The 23,494-nt window shown below is 34.6% G+C and overlaps 1 protein-coding gene across 9 annotated transcripts; it reads left to right on the top strand.

Moving 5' to 3' along the window:
* Positions 1 to 783: 783 nt before the first annotated feature.
* LOC105343132 (C-type lectin lectoxin-Phi1) lies at positions 784 to 16,425 on the top strand. Of its 9 annotated transcripts, none has more exons than XM_066066793.1 (10): positions 784 to 940; positions 9,071 to 9,222; positions 9,955 to 10,088; positions 10,456 to 10,583; positions 10,690 to 10,875; positions 11,822 to 11,923; positions 13,871 to 13,956; positions 15,646 to 15,748; positions 15,865 to 15,962; positions 16,165 to 16,425. In XM_066066793.1, the coding sequence occupies exons 1-6, from the start codon at positions 883 to 885 to the stop codon at positions 11,899 to 11,901; spliced, it is 738 nt and encodes a 245-aa protein (XP_065922865.1). In that variant the 5' UTR covers positions 784 to 882; the 3' UTR covers positions 11,902 to 11,923; positions 13,871 to 13,956; positions 15,646 to 15,748; positions 15,865 to 15,962; positions 16,165 to 16,425. The 9 variants fall into 9 exon arrangements, with proteins under 9 accessions (XP_065922865.1, XP_065922862.1, XP_065922864.1 ...); XM_066066790.1 differs by having other exon boundaries at positions 15,646 to 15,776; XM_066066792.1 differs by having other exon boundaries at positions 15,365 to 15,748.
* The last annotated feature ends 7,069 nt before the right edge of the window (positions 16,426 to 23,494 follow it).

Here is a 23,494-nt window from a genome sequence, read left to right as displayed (position 1 = left end):
TGCAGTTTATGTCATATTCTATTTTTCAAGTAAGCTAAGAATGCATTGGGTTCTTTTTAAATATATCCCATTAAGCTAAACAAGGTTAAAACATCCTTTATTGTATTTAATATTATATATTATTTCGACTAAACCCTGAGCAATTTTTTTTCAGTGTGTGTTGATATCGACGATTTCAACGCGCTTTGTAAAAAAAATTTCAAAGTGCGTTGACTTGGTCCCAAAAATACCGCACTTTGAATTTTTTTTTCAAAGTGCGTAATTTTTCAAAGTGCGTTGTAACAGGGTCCGAGAGTTAATTTTGGATCACCAATTGGCAAATATACATGTACAATCATTTACAAACGTGTACAAACTGTACTGGAACCATATTATAGGATAAAGAGCATAGTTTTCAATGCTTGTTAATGAAAATAATTACTCGATTAGTGTATTCTTCTGAAACAAACAAAGGGTTGGATGGCCATTTTTAGACTAAATTAATCTCTTAAAGAAGAAGAGCTCTGTATAAAGATATAGGAAAATAGCTGAAATATGTGGATTTTTTCTTTACTAAATGATACTAGCTAGTAGTATCCATCATATCTGAAAATTTAAGGAAGATCTGATGGCTAATTTTTGTTGACCACCCAGCCTCCTCAACTTCACTTGCCTTTAATTTAGTGAAAGACGGGGTGCGCAAATATTTGAGAGAAATGTTCCGATCAGATTATCGGATGGCCTCGACAGTTTTGCGCTAATATAAAGGTAGGTCGATAGTTGTGAGACGTCGCATTGTAAAATCTTGTTTGTGTGTTACTTCCGCATGCGCCTTATTTTGAAGATGAGTCACGTGACTGCCGTGAGATATTCTAATCGACTTCTCCGTCTTCAGGGATTAGCATGTCGAAGCAAATAACATTTGGTTTAACTGTGTTGATAATCACAACAAACAATCTAGGTAAGCATATAAGTTTGTTTGAATTATTTGATTCAAATGAGAATTTTGTCTGTATTTTACACTAAATTTTAAAGCTGCATAGTCCGATTTTTTCGCTATTCAGTATTGAATAATTTTCCATACGAACCAAATATCTTAGAAAGTTTTAGACTTTTGCCTAATTACACGAGCATAATCGGTCTCCTTTCAAAGTTAGAAATATTTAAAGTAAATAAAATATTTTCTTTTGGGGCAAAAAAACCAAAAACAAAACAAAACAAAAAAACGCCAAACCAATCTGCATCATGGGAACGTCTAGAAAAGTTAACCGTTTGGTTTCGTCTCCCAAATGATTAGGTTTATTCAACCTGCATGTTATGCACCCATCGTAAATAAAGCAAACTTCCGAAGTGAACAAAATGTACACATGGTTATTTTTTATTTGCCAAGACATTAAAGCGATGCCAAAGTCGTTATACAAATATAGCTGCCTTGACGTCAAGGGGAAATTATGATATGAGGCGAAATAACGCGGCACCCTCTTGTGTCGTTTGTTTTTAAAACTAATTTTGTGCATCATTATTTTCATTAAAATGTGGCTTAATTGACAGGAAAACTTCTGCAATCTCTTTTATTGTACATACACTTAGCATAGTCATCGTTTTAAACCGTAAACAAAATTTCAAAATTTGATAATATATATATATATATATATATATATATATATATATATATATATATATATATATATATATATATATATATATATATATATATATATATATATATATATATATAAAACACAGAATGCGACAGTCCAAATTAAATAAATTGTTTACTGTTAGCGCTTTCAGCCATGTCGGCTCTTCAGACAGTTTTTGTTGTATAACTGTAGGTATAACTGTCTGAAGAGCCGACATGGCTGAAAGCGCTAACAGTAAACAATTTATTTAATTTGGACTGTCGCATTCTGTTTTATTTATTTAAGTATTTTTTGCGGTACCAAGGCTTTATATTATACATATATTACATGGCTTCGAGGGCGACATACCAGAATATTTGCCCCGAGGTGACAGGAAAGCCCTGGAGTGTTATGTTGCCCGATGCCGAAGGCAGAGGGCGACATAACACTCCAGGGCTTTCCTGTCAACGAGGGACAAATATTCTGGTATTGTTGCCCGAGAAGTCATGTAATATATGTTATATAACATTTTTAAACAAATCAAACTCGGGTAATCAACATATTTATTTAATTCACAAGAGTATTTAATGGCACATGCTTATATTTAGTCAATGTACAATGTAAAACGTCAGTAATACGCTGATCATTGATTCTTAATCAATAATAATGATAGTTCCTCTGAATTTAGATGAACAAACTGCAGACGTTGGCCTGACATGTTTAAAATTCGCTGATCTGTTTACGTTTGCTTAGCAACTGGCTCGTTGAATTTCGAACCCGACGTAATTAATATGCAGAATTCTTGCACGCGATGGTGATATTGCAGTTTCGGGAGGGTAATATAACTATTTCCTGTGAAATATAACTGTTTCCGGGAGGGCAATATAACTGTTTCCGGTGTGATTCAGCAATTTTCAGGGCATAGTAATAAAATTATCTCATTTGTGACATAACGAGAAAACTTATTCAAAAATGTTATATATATATATATATATATATATATATATATATATATATATATATATATATATATATATATATATATATATATATATATATATATATATATATATATATATATATATATACATTATACAAATATTGACTGGGGTTGAGGGCAACATTGTTTATATTAGCCCCCGAGTGACGAAATATTGCCCGACGCGAAGCGGAGGGCAATATTTTCGTCCCAAGGGGGCTAATATAATCAATGTTGCCCGAAAACACAGTCAACATTTGTTTTGTTATATGAAGAAACAAACCAAAATTTAAGAAATTAATTGAAAACAGATCGCCGTAATTTTCTCAGCTCAACAAAGAATTCACGAATTCAATTTTGTGCAAAGTTCATTTCCAAAATATCCTCAGCATCGAACGGTCACTTGTGATATTCCACCGACCGTAAGAATTATCAGACAGGTGTTCTACCTGATTTTACTTCACAGTAATTCGCAAATCCTTATATCCGTTATGATAGCAAACCGTCGCATTGCGCGTTCGTTGTTTACTTGCCTTGACTGACTATCTATTATGACGTCACCTTGTTTTGGAGTCGCGAAGAATTATTTACGTCACCGTTTACGAATCAACAAATCAGAGGCGAATATTTGAAATAGAGGGAATATTCTCTAGATATTATTCCTAGCCGGTCAATATCTAAAAAATATTGACCGGTCAATATTTTTCGGACGAGCTGATATTACAATTATTGACTATTCGTCTATATAGAGTTATATAGTGAGAATATACTACTGAATATAACATATATATATATATATATATATATATATATATATATATATATATATATATATATATATATGGGTGAGTGTGTCTTTTTAAATGATGTTTTTAATTTTAAATGACCGTAAAAATATGTACATGTGGTTATCTATAGTTTTTGAGATTTGAGGCCCTGAAAATACACTATTCTTTATAATTGGATTTCAAACATCGGGCTCGGAAACAACAAAGGCCCCTACCCTGGGGGCAAAAATTTTCAGTGTCATCTACTAGTGGTATACCACTACCACTGTGAAAATTTAGTTAAGTGGTCATTTCTAGAATTTGTGATTCGGGTCCCCATTTATACAACAATATTCAATAATTTTATTAAGGGTTTTAAACATCGGGCCATGAGACATCAAGGGCCCCTACCCTGAGGGCTGAAATTTTTAGAGTCATCTACAAGTGGTAAACCAATGCCACTGTGAAAATATAGTGATATGTTCATCTCTAGTTTATGAGATATTGGACCCTGAAGAATATGCACTATAATCATTATACATGTAATAGGATTTTAAACATCGGGCTCTGAAACATCGGAAACAAAATTTCTCTAAAACAGAGGTTTAGCCTGGATAAAATTTGCACAAACAGACAGACTGACTGATAGATTTATCAAAAAATTCTTAAAACATTTTCACATACAATTTCAGAACACAGAATTATGCATGTAAGTGTATATCTTGTAAAACCAAGGACTTTTTCAATTAATTACCTAAATTAAGTTCTATGTGTAATTCAATTACACATGTTTAATTTTCAGCATTGTCTGTAAAAATAATAAATCGGCAAAACGAAACTTAAACTGTACAGATGAATGCAGATACATGTATATGCAACCGGGGAGCGTAGAAACATCGATTTTAATCCTTACTGGATTTCCATAAATATTTTTTATAAAATCTGAACTACCGGGGGGGGGGGGGGGGGGAGGCTATTATATATAAGCTTTTCCGGGGGGGGGGCTACTATTGGGGGAAAACTGCTATACAACACCTTTTCATTAACGTCGACAGTATATAAGCATGAGAGAAATTAAACTGTCATATTCAAGCATGATTTACAAGTATAACTATCTCTAACAGTTACATGTATAGCCTCTTATAGTGGAGTGACCAAGATAGAGTCTCATGTTGAAATGATGAATTTCAAGTGTGCAGCTACTTGTATTTACCATATTATATCTTACACATATGATTCCTCTAGAAACTCGAGTGTTATGATAGAGCAGGAAGTCCTTTTCTTAAAAATAAAATGACATAAATTTTCCTGTTAGTAAGATTTTCAAACTTAACATTTTTTTGGTCTTTACTTTTCTTCCTTGATTTTACATGGCGTTTTTGAAATTAGAATCATACAGCAAGTACTACATAGAATTGTAACGTGTCTGTGGCATTTTATAAATGTACATAATTATGTATTTGTAAATGGAACAAACGTACCTTTACTCGTACATTTACAGTGTACATGTATATATATACATGCATAACGTTTGTATTGATTGACGACTGTTCAGAGCCGTATAACACAAACACATTATATAGTATAGATAATGATTATCATCTTTTTTACACACTTATAGCCAATATAGGGCAAATGTTACAACGTTTAAAAGAAGTTTTATATGTTTCAATATACAATTAATATACCGTATATCCGGTAATTATCGCGATGATCTAATTTTCGCTTTTTCGCGATCTCTTTTAAATCGCAAAAAATAGAAAACGCAGAAATTATATCCGGTATCATTTTCTATTAGCAACTCTTGAAATCGCGAAAAATGATTAAATGCTACACCTTTTTCATATTTTCGCAATTTTTGTGACAAGCGAAAAAACCCGGATATACGGTAATTGATTTGCAATCCAAATCAGTAAAATTGACTTATAAAACTGATTATTGCTGAGATAATACTGAATTTATTTTTAAGGAGGCCAATTTTGGCAAAACTCTTTATTTTTGTTGCCATTGTATACTTTGGGGTTTTAAACATGGATAGTAGGAAATTAAATAAACTACATGTACCATCCCTCTGGGTCACAGCAGAGCTATTGTATGTCCTGTGTACAAAAATTCCGTCGTTGCATGAGTAAGATAGATATTTTGTTTGAAATTCTTTACGAACATTGAAAAACTGCACACCACTGATTTGAGTCGAATAGGCTCAATTGCTTTCAAATAATTACACCCATTCTCTAAATTATACGACTTTAATGTATATAAAAGCACTAAAAAAAACCAACGACACGAACAATAAAGTAAAATATTGTCAAATTTTCGGGACGACCCGTACAAAATGAAAATTACATATATACTTATATATAAGCATAACGATTGCGTATATTAAATGTAAAATAAACTTTGGTAAATCTAAAAAACGCTAAACGCTAAAAAACTAAAAATTAGTCATACAAAAGAAACAATTTTATAAACAAACAATTGGGTTATCAAACACGTGCACGATGGAGTTTGCTGAATTTGGGAATCAACTTTCCCATTGAAACACAAGCCCTAATTAGAAGCGGTCTCATTAATTCAGAAAAGGATAGGAAGCTTCAGAGTGCGTTGTATATTAGTGGACGGGAAAATTTAACACCAAAGTAGCCTAATATATTATATACGGTGTAACAATAATATCTAAACGAGGGCCTTGCCCCCCCCCCCCCCCACCCCCAAACACGTTAAATTTTAAGAGGCTATAACCGTAAGAAATAGTTATATTTGTAGTCAACGCTTTAAAAATGTGACACTCACATTTATTTACTGTCGACGTTAATGTGTTTCTTGATAAAAGAGTACAGCTATTTACCATTTTGTATCTTGCACATATGAATCTTCGAGACACTCGGGTGTTAAAAAAGAGCAGGAAGTCATATTTATTTTGATAGGACGTAATATTCACTAACACTTTTATAGGTTACTGTATAGTACAGCATTATGTACATAAATCGCATGAAAAAGATTGTCTTGTTTGTGGCATTATGTATTTGTAAATTGAACAAACGTACCCTTTTTGTACATATACAAAATGAGATCATAGACGTATATTATAACATAAATACGGTATTAGTAGAAAATGATTATTCTCGCATTATCACCGGTGTGAGATCGGTTTGTCTGGTGTGAGACAGCAGTGTGAGATTTTTCTGTCTTACACTGTGTATTACTACGCCGTTTTAAAACGTAAACAAACGGTGTCTGCTGTAGGGAAATGCAAAATGGTGCATTGAGATTATCCATTAAGTAATTGTGTTGCTTAATTAATTACAAATTATCATATTTTTAATTGAAAAACTGTCGTATGCTCTCATTTTGACTTGCACTATTTGAAGCACGCGGAGGGATAAACCGAAAGTAATCTTTTGAACGTCATAACAGAAAGTTGTCAAACATAATTTTATATTTACATTCTTCAGTGTCTTTGCCTGTGATAACACTACGTATCGATTTTGTACTATATAATTCATAAAGCCAAATTGAGGCGCCAGCAGGGTTTGCTTATTTATATTTAACTATTTAATCGTACGATGGTTTAAAATTATATAAATATAAGTAATAAGGAATCATTCTTTGAATATTATGAGGTGATAATTTCGGTCGGGGCGTGATCAAATATATCATAAAGCACTTCGGGCTTTATTGGATTTGATCACACCCCGACCAAAATTATCACCTCATAATACTCAAAGAATGATTCCTTATTCTGATATATAATGCGAGAAAAATAATCATTCATTATATACTCGTGTGGAATAGTGAAATTCCACCTCGTAAATCATTGATTCTTACATAGAATTGATCTTTAAAAAATCTAGAATCATTTATTTAGGTACGAAGGAATGGAAACATGTAAAAAGTCTCTTGGGTCTCAATAAAGCATGTGCGATACTCAGAACGTGTATACAATTCTCAAGGCACCGTAAATTACGAGTTAAATGTTAGCCATTTTTGGCATAGCACTACAGGAGAAAACATTAGAGAGAATTATGGGACGTAGACAAAAAATTTATTGATGAATCTGTAGGTTTAGCTCTTTTTCCCGCGCGCACTGGTTTTTAGAGCTCGCTTCGCTCGCTATAAATGTCGAATAATTTAAGAAATAATATATAATAATAATATATTCTACCCTGAAAACCCAAAGTTCTGCACATTACTCACAATATGTTCTCAAATAAGCATTAAAATGCCATTTTTTACATCTTTACCCTCGGTTACCATGGCAACAGGACCACATAGCAACAAACAAATGGTGTAAGGCTTTTTTACTCACCAAAGTCTATCAAATTGTCAAGAATGAAGAAAATCCGTGACTATGCGTGGCCACCTAATTTTGATTCTTACATAGAATTGATCTTAACGTATGACTTCACAGTGATCTCGCTCTTTATTTCCCGCGATAAATTTAGAGGTGGATCAAACATCGGTTATGTGTACATGTATACTAGAAATTTAAGTATATACTGCGATACCTGCCTCAGATGATGCTTTAAATTTTTAGGGGGTTTTGATAGAGAGATTAAATATATAGTAGCAAGAGCCATACTTTACATGTCATATTGATCCAATTTTAAGCTAATTTTGCATGCATGTACAGTAAGTATAAGTAGGGAAGATTAAAAAAAAAGTCATTTTAAACTTAATGAAAAATAACAAGGAGAAAAAATAAACAGTTAAAAAACTATACAGATATTGCTTATTGTGAGACCATTAAATTGAAAAACGGGAAATTAAACACCAACAAACCGCAGGGACCGGGGGCACGGATACAACGTATACGTAATTAGAATGCAAAAATAAATAAATAAAGACAATTACGTTTTGCAGACTGGTCAATTCTCTCCAAAAGTAAAGGACTCTCTCTCTCTCTCTTAAAATACCTCTTGATTCAGAAGATGTTCATTCAATAGTATACTTTTTTTTCCAAGATTTCCCTATTGAATTGCCTTCTCTAGCTTCTCAGGTTTCAATACACGGCTAAAAATAGAAAGTCTACGGGGATTTTGCATTGCATCAGCCATAATGAAGCCCGGATGATAACGTTGAAAAATTCTGCGAGGTAATCCGAGTGACTTCCGAATGGAGAAAAGATGTAAACATTTCCCATAAAGAATCTCCATAGAAAATCTGTTTTCGTTCCTTTGAAATTTTACGAGAGAAAAATGATAATGTGTGAATGAAGTTATATTGGAAATTTTCCTTTCATTAATTTTTTGCACTTCTTTCACGGGTATGTGTATTTTTATCAAAAATCGGCTATTTCCGAAAACAACACTTGTTTTACGTTGGTAGTGCGAGTTGTTTTAATTGTTTTTATTCTATGTAATTTATTTTTGTGTCCTGTAGAAGGGACTAGCTGTCCTGAAAATTTGACAACTTCAATTGTTCGTGTTGCTAGCCATTTTAGTGCCTTATCAATTCAGTTAACTGTCTTACTATCTATATATTAGATGCCTAGTATTGATTTTATTTAACTCTCTCTCTCTCTCTCTCTCTTTCTCTCTCTCTCTTCAAAAATTCATGGAGAAACGCATATTTTTAGAGCGTTTACATGGTTACTAAACAGAAATTTTAAAATCTCTTTTTTCATCTAATTTGAATAAAAAAGAGAGAGAGAGAGAGAGAGAGAGAGAGAGAGGTCATTGAGGTAATGTACAGAATGATCTCTTGTTCTCGTTGTTTTACAGTCAACTCAGTGATCACATGCACCATGCCGTGGAAAAAAGTACACCGCGGCTGTTACATGTTCAACAGGCATCTGTCCACATGGTACGATGCTCAGCAGATCTGTCAAAGAAATGGGGGCTACCTGGCGTCCATGTCGAGCAGAGCAGAGGCGGTAAGGAGTATTCTTAATACAATACAAATATTTATAGTGTGAGTATTTTGCGTTATTCGCTCTAATGTTAATTAGGAAAAGTTGACAAATTATATTACTGATACATAATGCACCGTAGAGTTTGATGACGTTAATTATATTTTTAAATATTACACAACATGATTCATATGGGTTTTCCGTTCTTAGCTCGGATTATTGCTAGTATTGAAAAAGAATGTGCATTGTTATTTAAATACAGTTAAGAAACTTCTTGCCATGAGAAATTACATATCTGGATGCAAAAACTAACTCCATTTCTAGGTGCGGGTATAGCTGAAAATCCGCTGTTTGTATCTGTTTGTAATCTGTTTGTAGGTGCGGGTATTGCTGAACATCCTCTGCATTATCTGTTTGTAGGTGCGGGTATTGCTGAACATCCTCTGCATTATCTGTTTGTACGTTCGGGTATTGCTGAATAACCTCTGTATTATCTGTTTGTAGGTGCGGGTATTGCTGAACATCCTCTGTATTATCTGTTTGTAGGTGCGGGTATTGCTGAACATCCTCTGTATTATCTGTTTGTAGGTGCGGGTATTGCTGAACATCCTCTGTATTATCTGTTTGTAGGTGCGGGTATTGCTGAACATCCACTGCATTATCTGTTTGTAGGTGCGGGTATTGCTGAACATCCTCTGTATTATCTGTTTGTAGGTGCGGGTATTGCTGAACATCCTCTGTATTATCTGTTTGTAGGTGCGGGTATTGATAAACATCCACCCCTTGATCCGGACATCGTCTATGAAGCACTGGTGGCTGGGGTTGTCCCTCAATAAAACAATCGCCAAATGGAAGTGGGAGGACGGAAGTGATCTCCAAACCAGTGTCATGTAAGAACGGGGGAAGGGTGTGGTTGGGGGTATATTACATTCTTATTGCAGCGCGGGTGCGGGTTACATTGTATCGCGTCATTGCTACATAAATCTTTTATTGGTCATTGCAAATCTCTGTGAACTAAAATCTTTACAAAATATTTAAAATGGATACATCCTATTGTAAGTATTCGCACAGTTTTTCATATTAACTTGTCATTAACAATTTCGTCATTTTCTCCTTTTTCATGATTTTTTTGTTTTAACGTGTGTGTTGGGTATGCTACAGTGCATGGGTACCCGGTCAGCCTAACAACTTCCTGGGAGATGAACACTGTGTAGGTTTTTTTTTTTTACATGTGTGTTGGGTACATGTATATTACAGTGCCTGGAAACCCGGTGAGCCTAACAAGTCCCTGAGAGATGAACAGTGTGGCGAGATGAACATACAGGGCAAACTGAACGACCAGAAGTGTGACTCCCTCAACCCTTTCATCTGCGAGCAATACCCTCGTAAGTAGTTATCTTAATAATTGTCTAAACTACTTTTTAATGCTATACATTCGTCTTTGAATTCTCGTGTTATGTAAGAAATTAACTCTAAGATTGCTTTTATTAGCGACCTTGTCGCCACTTTCAAAAGATGCAGCAACTACGCAAGACCCAGAAACAACCACTGACGTGCCTGATTCCAACACCAGAAATGTAGAAAAACCCCAATGTGACCCTCTGGAAGAATACAAAAGATCTTGGCCAAGTGCATCTGAAGGCGATGTTGTCAGCTGTCCTTGCAAAACTGAAACTGGTACGATTCCTTCACAGCATAGTACATGTAGTATTAATCTATAGGTTTCAATATATATTGACAGTCATATATTTACAAGGAGTGACTATGAAGAAATCTGATTGTGTTTCATAAAGAAATATTTACATTCCTTTACATTCCATTGCTTCTAAAGTGTGTTCAAAGCTACGGCAGTTATAACACTGTAATGCACACAGGGTACTCAAAGGTTAAAATGGCGAGTTTTATTATGACGTCACAAGCGTTAAACATTTTAAACTGCAACGTCACAAGCGAAAATCAAAGTTCACGCTTGTGGCTGTTACTGTGGCTCTTCCATTAAATAAATATGAACTTACCCATAGGATAACACAGGAATTTTAAGGCAAAAATCACATTAGCAGACAAGGCATGAAGTTATACAAAGTAAATATAAGCATTAAATCATGATTTTGTTAAGTATACAGTCTCATAACTGCAGCGATGTGTGCATACACTTTTTCATAAAGCGCTAACGCGCGTTACTCAATTTGTATGCACACATCGCTGCAATTATGAGACTGTATACTTTAAAAAATCACGATTCAATGCTATAATAAAAAGACCGTATCATGATCTACATATTTTTGTAACTTAGCTTATATTCCGGTATTCGCGTGTCTTGTATTATACATTTGACGTGACTATGCGTTGAATATTTCCTGATCGATGAAAACTTAATCAACTTTGGAAGCGCGCTTTCCAAGGACTTCCACGAGCTGATCCCAGACTTCCAAGAAGTTGTGGTAACCATGGTAACGTATACATACATGAAAGAGTTCGCTGTTCCTTTTGTGTAACGTGTTGATCAATAATAACGATATAGGCAAATTTAGTGACTTTCTTTTCTTTAAATACTGAATAAAGATCCAGAGATAGATTATAAGCATAAACAATAAACTGCTCTCTTTTGTGATTTTTATACTAGTTGTGAAGGAAGAGATCATTGCAGACAAAAATATGCATAACCTGCGTACGGCACCAAAGAAACAGAAACAGTATTTTTAGCTCATCTGGAATAAAAGCTCAAGTGAGTTTTTCTAATTACATGTTGTCAGTCGTCTGTCTGTCTGTCTGTAAACTCTTCACATTTTCAACATCTTCTCCGGAACTACGGGCTAATTTCAACCAACTTAACACAAAGCACTTTTAGGCAAAGGGGATTCAAAATTGTGAAAATTAAGGATCACGCCTCTTTTCAAGGGGAGATAATTAGGAATTATTGAAAGTTTTTGAGAAATTATCAAAAATCTTCTAATCAAGAACAATTTGTCCATAAAATTGGACAATAGGGGTTCGAATTTTTACTTAGGAAAACTGTAAATTCCTTATTTTACGCGAGTACTTAATTTCGCGATTCAACTATTCTTCATCAAATCGCAAGAACAAAAATCGCGAAAGCCGAATTATAATAGTTTCTTGTAATTAACATAAAACTGAAAAATTAAATCGAAATTTTAAAATTCGCGAGATGTGCTTCTCGCGATTTTACGCGGATATTAATTCCTCGCTTTTAGTTAGGAATCTACAGTATATAGAGTAAATCTTTAAAAATCTTCTTCTCAGAAATTATACAGCCAGGAAAGCTGAAACTTGATTTCAAGCATCCTCAGGTAGGGTAGATTCACAGTTGTGAAAACCTTGACTTCCAGGGATAGGATAGGGCCACAATGGAGGTGCGGGTCGAATTTTTACATAGGAATATGTAGAGTAAATCTTTTAAAATCTTCTTGTCAGAAACTAATTAGCCAAGAAAGCTGAAATCTGGGTGAAAGTATCCTAAGGTAGTGTAAATTCAAAGTTATGAAAATCATGACCCCCGGGGGTAGGAAAGGGCCACAATATAATGGGGGTCGAATTTTCACATAGGAATATATTGAGTGAATCATTTGAAATCTTCTTCTCAGAAACTACTCAGCCAGGAAAGCTGAATTTTGGATGGAACCATTCTCAGGCTGTTTGAATTCAAAGTTGTGAAAATCATGACCTCCCGGGTAGAATGGGCCACAATTGCGGGGTCAATTTTTCACTTTCATTTTTCATTGAATACTAGTTAATAGTGTAAATCATTAAAATTGTACTTCTCAAAAACTTCTCAGTCAGGAAAGCTAAAACGTGGATGCTTTAAGTCATGTAAATTCAAAATTGTGAAAATCATGACCTCTTGGGTAAGGGGTGGGCCACAAAGGGGGATCATGATTTTACATAGGAATATATAGAGCAAAATCTTTAAAAAAAATTCTCAGAAACCGATGGGCCAGGAGAGCTGAAACTTGTGTGAAAGCATCCCCAGGTAGTGTAGATTCAAGTTTGTTTATTTCATATTCTAGGATTGGACCACAACGTAGGGGGGGGACCAAAAATTTACATAGGAATTTATAGAAAAAATCTTCTTTTAAAAACCATATACCAAGGGAAGCTGTAACATTAGTGAAAGCAGCCTCAGATAATGTAGATTCAAATTCGTTCAAATCAAAATCTTGATGAATAGGGTTGGGCCACATTGGGGATATAATATTTTACAAAGGAAAACATTTTAATTACTCACGAATAACTGAAATGTTATATTAATAATATATGGTTATACTTACACGCAAGCATATTAACATATTGCTAATTCTTTAAAATTGTTTAGAATTTAACCCCTGGCCGATTCTTTGGCCTTAAAAGGGGTTCAGAGTTTAATTTAGGTTTATATCCAATACATAAACAATAGTTAAGAGATTTTTGGAGAACTGCAATGCCTAACATGTAATATGATTGTAAAATCAACCTGTTTAAAAAGGAACTTGATTATAAACATAACAATATCCACGGGGAAAATGGATTTTTATTTATACAGAATCTGCATGTTTTATGCGACATTGTCCAGATAGTTTGTATTATGACTCCATTAAGCTGATTTTATCATACCTATTGTGCCTCAGGTGAGCGATGTGGTCTCTTGCTTATATTATTTCGATATATATTGATACAGGGTTTGCCACGTGGACTTGCGATGAGAAAACATCAGAATGAAAAGTAATTCCAAATACCGTCGACTGTTTACGTGTATCAAAAGATGTAAGAACTACATGTATAACACACTTTATTTTTTATCCATATAACATACACTCAACAAAACTTCTAAGCATTCACCCAGTATAATGTATTTACGATATAAGACAAGCGCAGTTATTTGTCTTGTCGTCGGGGTGACTGATTTCCAATTAATTTTCGAATAGTGAGAACGATATAATAACCTTGACCTCAGGTTGCGACCCAAGACCTTGACCTTTGCTTAATATCACAGACACTTCTAATTTGGTTGAATTTCGCTCATAAATTTTGGATTATTTTAAGTTGCCGATGGAAATGACATTACACTTATGAAAGAGAAAAGTTATGTCAAAATAACGTAGGTCGTATGACTTTTGACAGACTTTGAATTTCTGTCCTCTAACTTATGTAGTGATGTATATGTATATATAAAATCATATTTGAAATTGCATATACAGATATTTTACCTAAAATTACAGGATAAGTTCCGATTTGGACAATATCCGATGATTTTTTACTGACCTATGCCTATCGCAAAAAAGAAATTGTTTGTGTTAAATTCATTTAAATATGTCATTTGAAATTTGAAAAATACAAAGATAATGAGAGTTCAGTATTCATCCCTCTGAGTTATGGCCAAATAAATTTGACCTTTTTGCACCTAAAATGCGATTTCAGCTTGATTAGGATTTGTTGTCAGTATTTTTGATTAAGCACATTTTTTTTCTTGAAATATCGTTTTTAATTATGCACAATGGTCACACTAAATAGAGGGATTGAGAAAAATTTTTTTATGAAGCTGCATTATTTTTTTTTATCTTTTTACACTTACATAGACAAAATAGACAATTTCTATAATAGTTACAATTTCATTTGAAATAAAAACATTTTGAATACCAAGAATTTTATAAGATTAATCCAGTTTGTGTAGATATGTATTCAGTATCATTTTGACATAATAAAACATGGGGGTCAGTGATGTCAATTTTTAGATACATGGCTTCAAAATTCTCGCAAAATTTGGCTAGAATTTTTTTTAGACATTTTCTATATATATGTGAATGATTTTATGCTAAAGTCTATCATTCTCTCAAAATTTGTATTTGTACAAGTCACACAGGACCTATAGAACATGCCACAAACGTATCAAATGTTAAAAGTGTGAATAATGAATAAAGTATAATAGAAAGAAAAGTATATTGAAAATTCATAAAATTGCTTGTTTCTGTCATTTTCGTCTATTTCGTCCATATGAATTCAACTGGATTTTTTTAATGAATGTTGTGTAAATATGAAATGATGATCTTTCTGTGAGGATTAAATTAATAAAATTATATTTATTCAAAATATAATGAACATCTGCGCAATGAAATCAAAACGTGAGGAGAGAAATACCTTACGTTTATTGTTTTTCTTACAAATAACTTTGTAGGACACTTGTATTTTGATCGGCAGTTTGTTGGAGAAGCAAACAATGGACTCCACAGACTTAGACCTATCGTTTGCTTATAAAAAGCGCACAGCGTCCGTCCTTCTGTCGGCCGTGGAGGAAGCGGACATCGAGCTGTGGAACTCCATTGACAAGCCAATAGCTTTCCAAACAAAATCTTTACAAAAATAAATTCATAATTTATGATCATATGGAAAAATTAATTTTTGAATTATGAAGACTATAGAATAGAAAAAAGTAATGCTTTCGGTTTTCTTTTGCAGTTGCCATGTTGTACGTTTAGGACGCCGCCTCTTTCACCGGTCCCTGATATTAAACTACACGATCTTGAAAGATATATGCAAGGCCTCCATTCTTGGTTTTGATGTACGACAAAAATATCAGGAAGATTATGGTACCTTGGGCAGGATTAAACCTTAATTTGACAACAAACCTTTATCTTATGTTTGTTAATCGTTTTAACATTTATTTGTTTTTTTTAGATCATTACAAGGCGAGAGAAATTCAATTCACAAGAATCTTGTATTCTGTCTATTCGCAACAGAGGCTGTCTTTGTTTCTGGCATAGAGAGAACAAAAGGTACCAAATTTTTTTTTTTATGTCTCATCTTGGAAAGCTATACACACCCTTCAATAATGAAATACTCTTTCTTAATATGTCTCACCAAGCTATGATATTTTTCATGCATAAAATATTTTGTGATATATAAACATTTTGACAGAAACCTTCTGTCGTACTTCATAAAACATGCAGGTAATTTCGTTTTTATTTACCTCTCTAGGTCGCCTGTGCCACCATAGCGCTTCTCTTGCACTTCCTCGTTCTGTCTGCCTTCACTTGGATGTTGATGGAGGGGATCCATATCGTTGTCATGTTGGTACAAGTCTCTGATGCCGCCAAATCCCGGCTCAAATACTACTATCTCATTGGCTACGGTTTTCATAAACTGTTTAATCATCACATCTAATGTACCTTACCATATTGTAAATTCTTAAATATAGATGTTGATACTTTAATCTTAATTAAAATAACTTATTTAAAATGCCGATGGATTACACTACTGTAAAAAAAACCAAGAGACTATCACAAAACTACAAAACCCGATAGAACAGAATAAGAATTGAACTTGCATATCATATCAGACCATCGGGAAGCGTTGATTCGTGGTGTGAAGTTTAAGAAATATATCTTTCAGTTTTGGTAACTTTTTGAACGGAGACTGTTTAACAGCCTCCGTATATTGTGATTGTCTTGCCCGTGACGTAAAATAATGAGAATCCCTTAAGCACCATCTAGCGGTGGACGAAATAATGAATAATTATGAGATTCAATGAATAAACATTGTGTGCTTCTTTGTCTCTGTCGTATATCGTTCGCATATTAGCAATTAATTTCCCGCGGAGATATACATGTATCTCTCTTTACAGGCGCCCCCCCCCCCCCCCACCTCCGCAAGTGATTTGGGAAGTCAGTGCATTTTACAAGCTGATAAGAGTGTCGCGAGAGTGTCGCGCGTGAAAAATAAATAAAAAGAATTGACAAAAAATCTGTTATGTGATGCAAACAATAGCCATAATATATCATTAAAACTGGTACCATATAATTGAACTTGAGTTCTCTGCAAATTCAAAATAAATAACCAAATTAAGTTCATGTGTTTATGGGTAGCATTGTCTTAACGAGAGAGAGAGAGAGAGAGAGAGAGAGAGAGAGAGAGAGAGAGAGAGAGAGAGAGAGAGAGATTTCTGTTGAGAAAAAAGAAGTATACGAATTAAACTTTACAAACACAGTATATCAATCTTTAAATCAAACATCACAAACTGTGTATAATACTTCATTGTTAAGTATGCTGCCTTTCTCTTTTCTTGAAATCAAACATCACAAACAGTGTAGAATACTTTATTGTAAGGCATACTTCTGTTCTCCTTACTTGAAAACTATTAGAACGAAACTTTTTCCCTTATCTTGGAAGGAACACGTGGTGCACCTCGCGCGTTGATTTAATTAACAGAGGTAACACGTGGACTCGGACTGAAACTGCATGCTGGATTCAATCACAAGGTACTATATTCTTTTGTGGATACTAATTTTATGAATATATAATATTAGTATATTTCAAATTTCAAATGAATGTACGTAAAATTACTCTAATTCCTAAGACGGACGCTCTCTCTCTCTCTCTCTCACACACACACACACACACATAACGATCATAATAAGAGAATATCTGGATCGACGACACTCATTAACTAAGAAACCCCTTCTGTAAGATAGAAAAGGAGGGGGGTGTTTACAGTTAGACAAAGTAGTTTGCAATTTAGAGGTTATCTTCTGTCTTGAACAGGTGTCGAAACCTCTAGGATATGCCATTTTCTACCCTGGGTTTGCAAATCACTATACACAGGAAATGATATCGACTTAAACTAAATATATACACAAGAAAAGAAATGTGTACATAAATAGTTTCAAAATATTTATGTACACATTTCCGTTAATGCAAATTATTAGTTTGCATTGTATTTTTCGAGTTCAAGTTGTATGCATTAAATAACATGTACAGTTTCCCAATTTGGTTTATGATGCAAAATAATTTCCTCCTTCCTTTTTTTGTAAAGAATAAACACCTTTAAGTAGTAATATAACAAGCTTATAAGGTTAAAATAAGAGAACAACACGAATTATTATACCCGCACTTTCTAAAGAAAGTTCGGGTATATTGTTGTTACCCTGTTCCGTCCGTCCGTCCGTCCGTCCGTCCGTCTGTCTGTCACGTTTTACTTTCTCAAACTGCTTTTAAATCTTATAAACCAGCAAACTGAACTGTTGGAGTTTGATTTGGGGTATCATGTTGTTTTGTAAAAAGGTTTCATAAATTCTCTGTTAGTCCTGGGGGTCAAATAATTGGTAAAAAATGACGTTTTTTCACAAAAACCTTCTTCTTCCTCGAACTCCTCCATTTTCAACAGTAGACAAATCATCTTTTGGAATATGTTTTAGGGTATCCTATAGATGCGCAATAAGGTTTTGGAATTTTCAATTTTGTCCTGGGGGTCATTTAAAGGCTGAAAAATGACGTTTTTTTTTGTTTTTACAAAAAAACTGGTTTCAAAAACGTCATTTTTAGCCGGGCTCTGCTGAAAGCAGAGTCCTGGCTCTAGGCAGGCAAATCGCCATTGTTACTATAAATCGCAAAGTAAACAAAAAACCAAACAGCGTCAAAGTAAAAGCTTCCGCTATACTAAATAGTTACACAGAGAGCCAAGTTTTGTCAAAAGTGTTGGCATTTTGTTTTATTTTTTTTTATTTTCGAGAGAATTGTCAATCATTTTTAGTTTTCTTATCAATGACGTGTTTTAAAAACAAGACTATGCATTTTTGACACATACAATGCGCATGAATTTCCAAGAACTACTTTACTGCGCGTTGAAGAAATGGGGATTGAATATATAACGCTTCTTGCAAAATTCAAAGCAGCAACTGTTAATTTTTTTTTCTACTAGAGAGACATATTTTTGTTTATAGCCGCTTACAACATTTGGTCGCTCTTTGACGCTTTGCCGACATTAAAAGCATGAGAGAGAGAGAGAGAGAGAGAGAGAGAGAGAGAGAGAGAGAGATTTTACTACACAATATGCATATTTAAAGACACGCCAAAAGAGCCCGGCTTTCAGTACTTCAGTACTTTGATTTTTATCAGTAGCCAAATGATCTTCTAGAATATGATTCGGGTGTCATATTGAAGTGTGATCAGGTTTCAGATTTTTTTTTATTAAGGGGATCATTGGGAAACAAAAAATGACGTTTGTTTGCAAAAAAAGTATGGTTCCCAGAACTCCTCTTACAACTTTTGGAGTAACTCCGTCATCTCTTCGGATATAATTGAGGCTGTACTATAGATGTGCAATAAGGTTTTAAAAATTTAAATTTCATCCAGGGAGTCAAATAGTAGCAGAAAATTGACGTTTATCACTAAAAAAAAACATAGATCCTAGAACTCCTCTTATGATTTAATGGATAGACACATCATATCTTGGGATATGATAGGGACTGTCCTATAGATGTGCAGTAAGGTTTCAAAAATTTAAATTTCATCCAGGGAGTCAAATAGTAACAGAAAATTGACGTTTATCACTAAAAAAAAACATAGATCCAAGAGCTCCTCTTATAATTTAATGGATGGACACATCATATCTTGGGATATGATAGGGACTGTTCTACAGATGTGCATTGCGGTTTTGAAAAATTGAATTTAACCCTGAGGCCCATAACCTACATACCTTTTGATGCCCTTAAATTAAGGATCAAGAATATATATGGTAAAGGGGTGGGGATCTCAACCGTTTTCGAGATATTCGTGCACTTCCTGTTCGAGGGGGGTCACGACCACCCCCGTGGCCCATGACCTTCATACTGTTTGATGCCCCTTGACACAAGGAACAAGAATATATATGGTTTAAGGTTGGGGATCTCAACTGTTTTGAAGATATCAAGGGACTTGCTGTTTGAGGGGGGTCAGGACCACCCACAGGGTCCATGACCTACATAACATTTGATGCTCCTTGACATCAGAACCATGAATATATAGGATTTAGGGGTCATGATTATAACAGTTTCTGAGATATATAGTAATTTCAAATTCCTGGGGGGTGGGGATGACCCCAGGGGTCAGATCTAATAAACCCTATATATTGCCAGTAACAGTCAATATATGATTATGAAAACCCTATATTATTATCTTTGTCCGTTTTCAAGTTACCATTTACAATAGAGTCTACTATTCTTCCTACAAGGTTCAATGTTAGACCCCACACCGTTTTGACCCCCCCCCCCCCGAAAAGGGGTAATTGTCTAACCCAAAATGAGAAAAATCAAATCAGGATGCACAACTAGATATGCAGGCATATCATATCTTAAAGTTTTGTACAATTCTGTTCAACCATCCCTGAGAAACAAGTTCGGAGCGTGAAAGAAGAAGATGAAGAATACTAATACATGTATTAAGAACCGTAAAAAAACAATGTCTCCAAATTTCATTCGGGTGACTTGATAATAAAGATTAAATGGAGATAGGATCATTAAACATCAATAATCTAAAGATAATTGACAATTTCTGATTCTAAGGGGGTCAGGATAATCCTGACCCCTTAGGGTCATGACTTACATGCCATAATGATCTGATGCGCCATGACCTAAGGAGGAATCATATCTTTGGATTACGGTGAGGATCTCAATGGTTTTTAGCTCACCTGAGCTGAAAGCTCAAGTGAGCTATTCTGATCACTTTTTGTCCGTCGTCCGTCTGTCCGTCCGTCCGTCTGTCTGTCCGTCTGTAAACTTTTTACATTTTGAACTTCTTCTCTAAAACCGCTTATCCAATTTCAACCAAATTTGGCACAAAGCATCCTTATGGGAGGGCAAATATAAATTGCAGAAATAAAAGTCCGATCTGTATTCAAAGCGGAGAAATCCTTGAAACTGTAGAAAAAGGGGGGGTGCATTTTTAAAAATCTTCTTCTCAAGAACTACTGATTCCAATTCAACGTAGTTTAGCATAAATTATCCTTATGGGAAGGAAAATATAAATTGCAAAAATTAAGGTCTAATTCTGTTTCAAATCTGAGTTATTACGAAAATAATAATAAAGAAAAGGCGTGTTTCAATCAGTTTAATAGCCTCGGATTCGGCATCCGGTAAAATGGGTAGACAAGACTTGGCCTGGGCAAAACAAAAGATAAGCAGTTATTAATCTGCCAATCTCATTAAAATTTCAGGATATTTGATGGACCAGTATATTTGTATTTGCTGTAAATATTGCTGCAAAATAATGCGTATTTGGAATTGACGATTGCCGATCTGCCCCGGCTTTTATTTTGCCACGGCCCGGTTTTGCGTACCCATTTTACCAAGACTCGTATTCCATACTTCTAAAACGAGGTTCTTTGTTTAAAGCAGCCATGACATTATACGAAAAAGGGTCGATCTGACGATGATGAATTTGCTTGTTGTGCAACAGTTCGCGTATGAAGGGAAATTTTTGAAACATGAAAAATAAATTGGTGCCGATTTTGTGAAGTAAATTGAGGCTAAATATTTCAATGCGTTGACAGTTTTCACACATGACGTTGATGTTAGCTTGTTCTGATTTTCGTTTCGTTTTCATTATTTATGCTTTGTAACCTGGAAACTGTCGTCTGTATTTCGTGATTTTTACGTATCAAATCAAACAGAGACTTCGGTAAATCAAACAGTTACGTTAACTGTTTACCTGCGCAAATTAAGCAAAATCTGATGTAGGAGTACTGAAATACAATTCATTCTATCGGTAATTCGGCATTATTTTTTGCGTAATGGTAGATTAATGCAATAGGTTTTTGTTGAGATGCTCGGCATTTTCTCTAGTTTATTCAGTTTAAATAGAGTTTGATATCGCTTACGGAAATATGTAGGTATATACATGTATATATATATTCATTTCGAAAAAATAAATTGTGTTCTTTATTTGTTATACATGTAGTGCATGTTTCTTGTGTTTAATTGTTAACAATTTCTATTTACTAACCATTTTTGAGTGTTTGCTTCGAATTATAAGCAAGATACAGAGATTTGCTAACAATTCTATGTTTGTACACAGATCTTAAAAGCTAAAGATTAAATCAAAGTACTGATAGTACTGAAAAGCGCTAACCCAGCTTCTGTATGTATATAACAGATATATGTATATAGCATTTCAGCTTCTGTATACGCACTATATTTCCTCATCACTGCATGACAGTCCCTGCAATGATGTATGTAAGCCCCGTACATTAATTTCACAATAACCCGTAAATTAGATTCACAATAGCCCGTGCAGTTATGTGCATAAACCCCTGAAACTGGTTCCCTAACCAGTTTAAATGATGTATACTTTTGCTTAGAGGGGGCGGTTATTCGATGCACTGGAAGTTGAAGTCTAACGACAATAAAGGGCTGAGCTATGCTTAGCGCTTTAAAAAGTAAAAAAATTGTCAATATTTATTTTCCAGAAACCAACTTATTGAATTGTAAACTTAACCTTTTTAGCTCACCTGAGAATGGGGCCACAATGGGGGTCGAAGTTTAACAAATGAATATATAGAGTAAATCTTTAGAAATCCTCTTCTCAGAAACTAATCGGCCAGGAAAGCTGAAACTTGTGTGGAAGCATCCTCAGGTAGTGTAGATTCAAAGATGTGAAAATCATGACCCCTGGGGATAGGGTGGGGCCACAATGGAGGGTCGAAGTTTAACATATGAATATAAAAAGTAAATCTTTAAAAATCTTCTTCTCAGAAACTAATTGGCCAGGAAAGCTGACACTTGTGTGGATGCATCCTTATGTAGTGAAGATTCAAATTTGTGAAAATCATGACCCCCGGGGGTAGGTTTGGGCCACAATGGGAGATCGACGTTTTACATAGGAATATACACAGTTAATCTTTAAAAATCTTCTTCTCAGAAACTAATCAGCCAGGAAAGCTGACACTTGTGTGGATGCATCCTCAGGTAGTGTAAATTCAAAGTTGTAAAAATCATGACCCCCGGGGGTAGGGTTGGGCCACAATGGGGGATCGAAGTTTAACATAGGAATATATACAGTAAATCTTTAAAAATCTTCTTCTCAGTAACTAATTCGAAGGCAAAGCTGGAAATTGTGTGGAAGCATCCTCAGGTAGTGAAGATTCAAAGTTGTGAAAATCATGACCCCTGGGGGTAGGTTGGGGCCACAATGGGGGATTGAAGTTAAACATATGATTATATACAGTAAATCTTTAAAAATCTTCTTCTCAGAAACTAATTAGCCAGGAAAGCTAAAACTTGTGTGGAAGCATCCTCAGTTAGTGCTGATTCAAATTTGTGAAAAGCATGACCCCTGGGGGTAGGTTTGGGCCACAATGGGAGGTCGATGTTTTACATAGGAATAAACAGAGTCATCTTTAAAAATCTTCTTCTCAGAAACTAATCAGCCAGGAAAGCTGGAACTTGTGTGAAAGCATCCTCAGGTAGTGTAGATTCAAAGTTGTGAAAATAATGATCCCCAGGGGTAGGGTGGGGCCACACTGGGGGGGGGGGGGTCAAAGTTTAACAAAGGAATT

Source organism: Magallana gigas, chromosome 7, assembly GCF_963853765.1.
Source record: "Magallana gigas chromosome 7, xbMagGiga1.1, whole genome shotgun sequence".
Taxonomy (NCBI): Eukaryota; Metazoa; Mollusca; class Bivalvia; order Ostreida; family Ostreidae; genus Magallana; species Magallana gigas.
The sequence above is the reverse complement of the archived record's forward strand: the minus strand, read 5'-3'. Positions and strand labels throughout refer to the sequence as shown.

What these genes read in the sequence shown, in the direction of transcription:
- LOC105343132 (XM_066066793.1), top strand. Translation starts at nt 883, where the DNA reads ATGTCGAAGCAAATAACATTTGGTTTAACTGTGTTGATAATCACAACA. An exon ending in GATCTCCAAACCAGTGTCAT is followed by an intron (nt 10,089 to 10,455) that starts GTAAGAACGGGG and finishes TGTATATTACAG; the next exon opens with TGCCTGGAAACCCGGTGAGC. An exon ending in CATCTGCGAGCAATACCCTC is followed by an intron (nt 10,584 to 10,689) that starts GTAAGTAGTTAT and finishes TGCTTTTATTAG; the next exon opens with CGACCTTGTCGCCACTTTCA.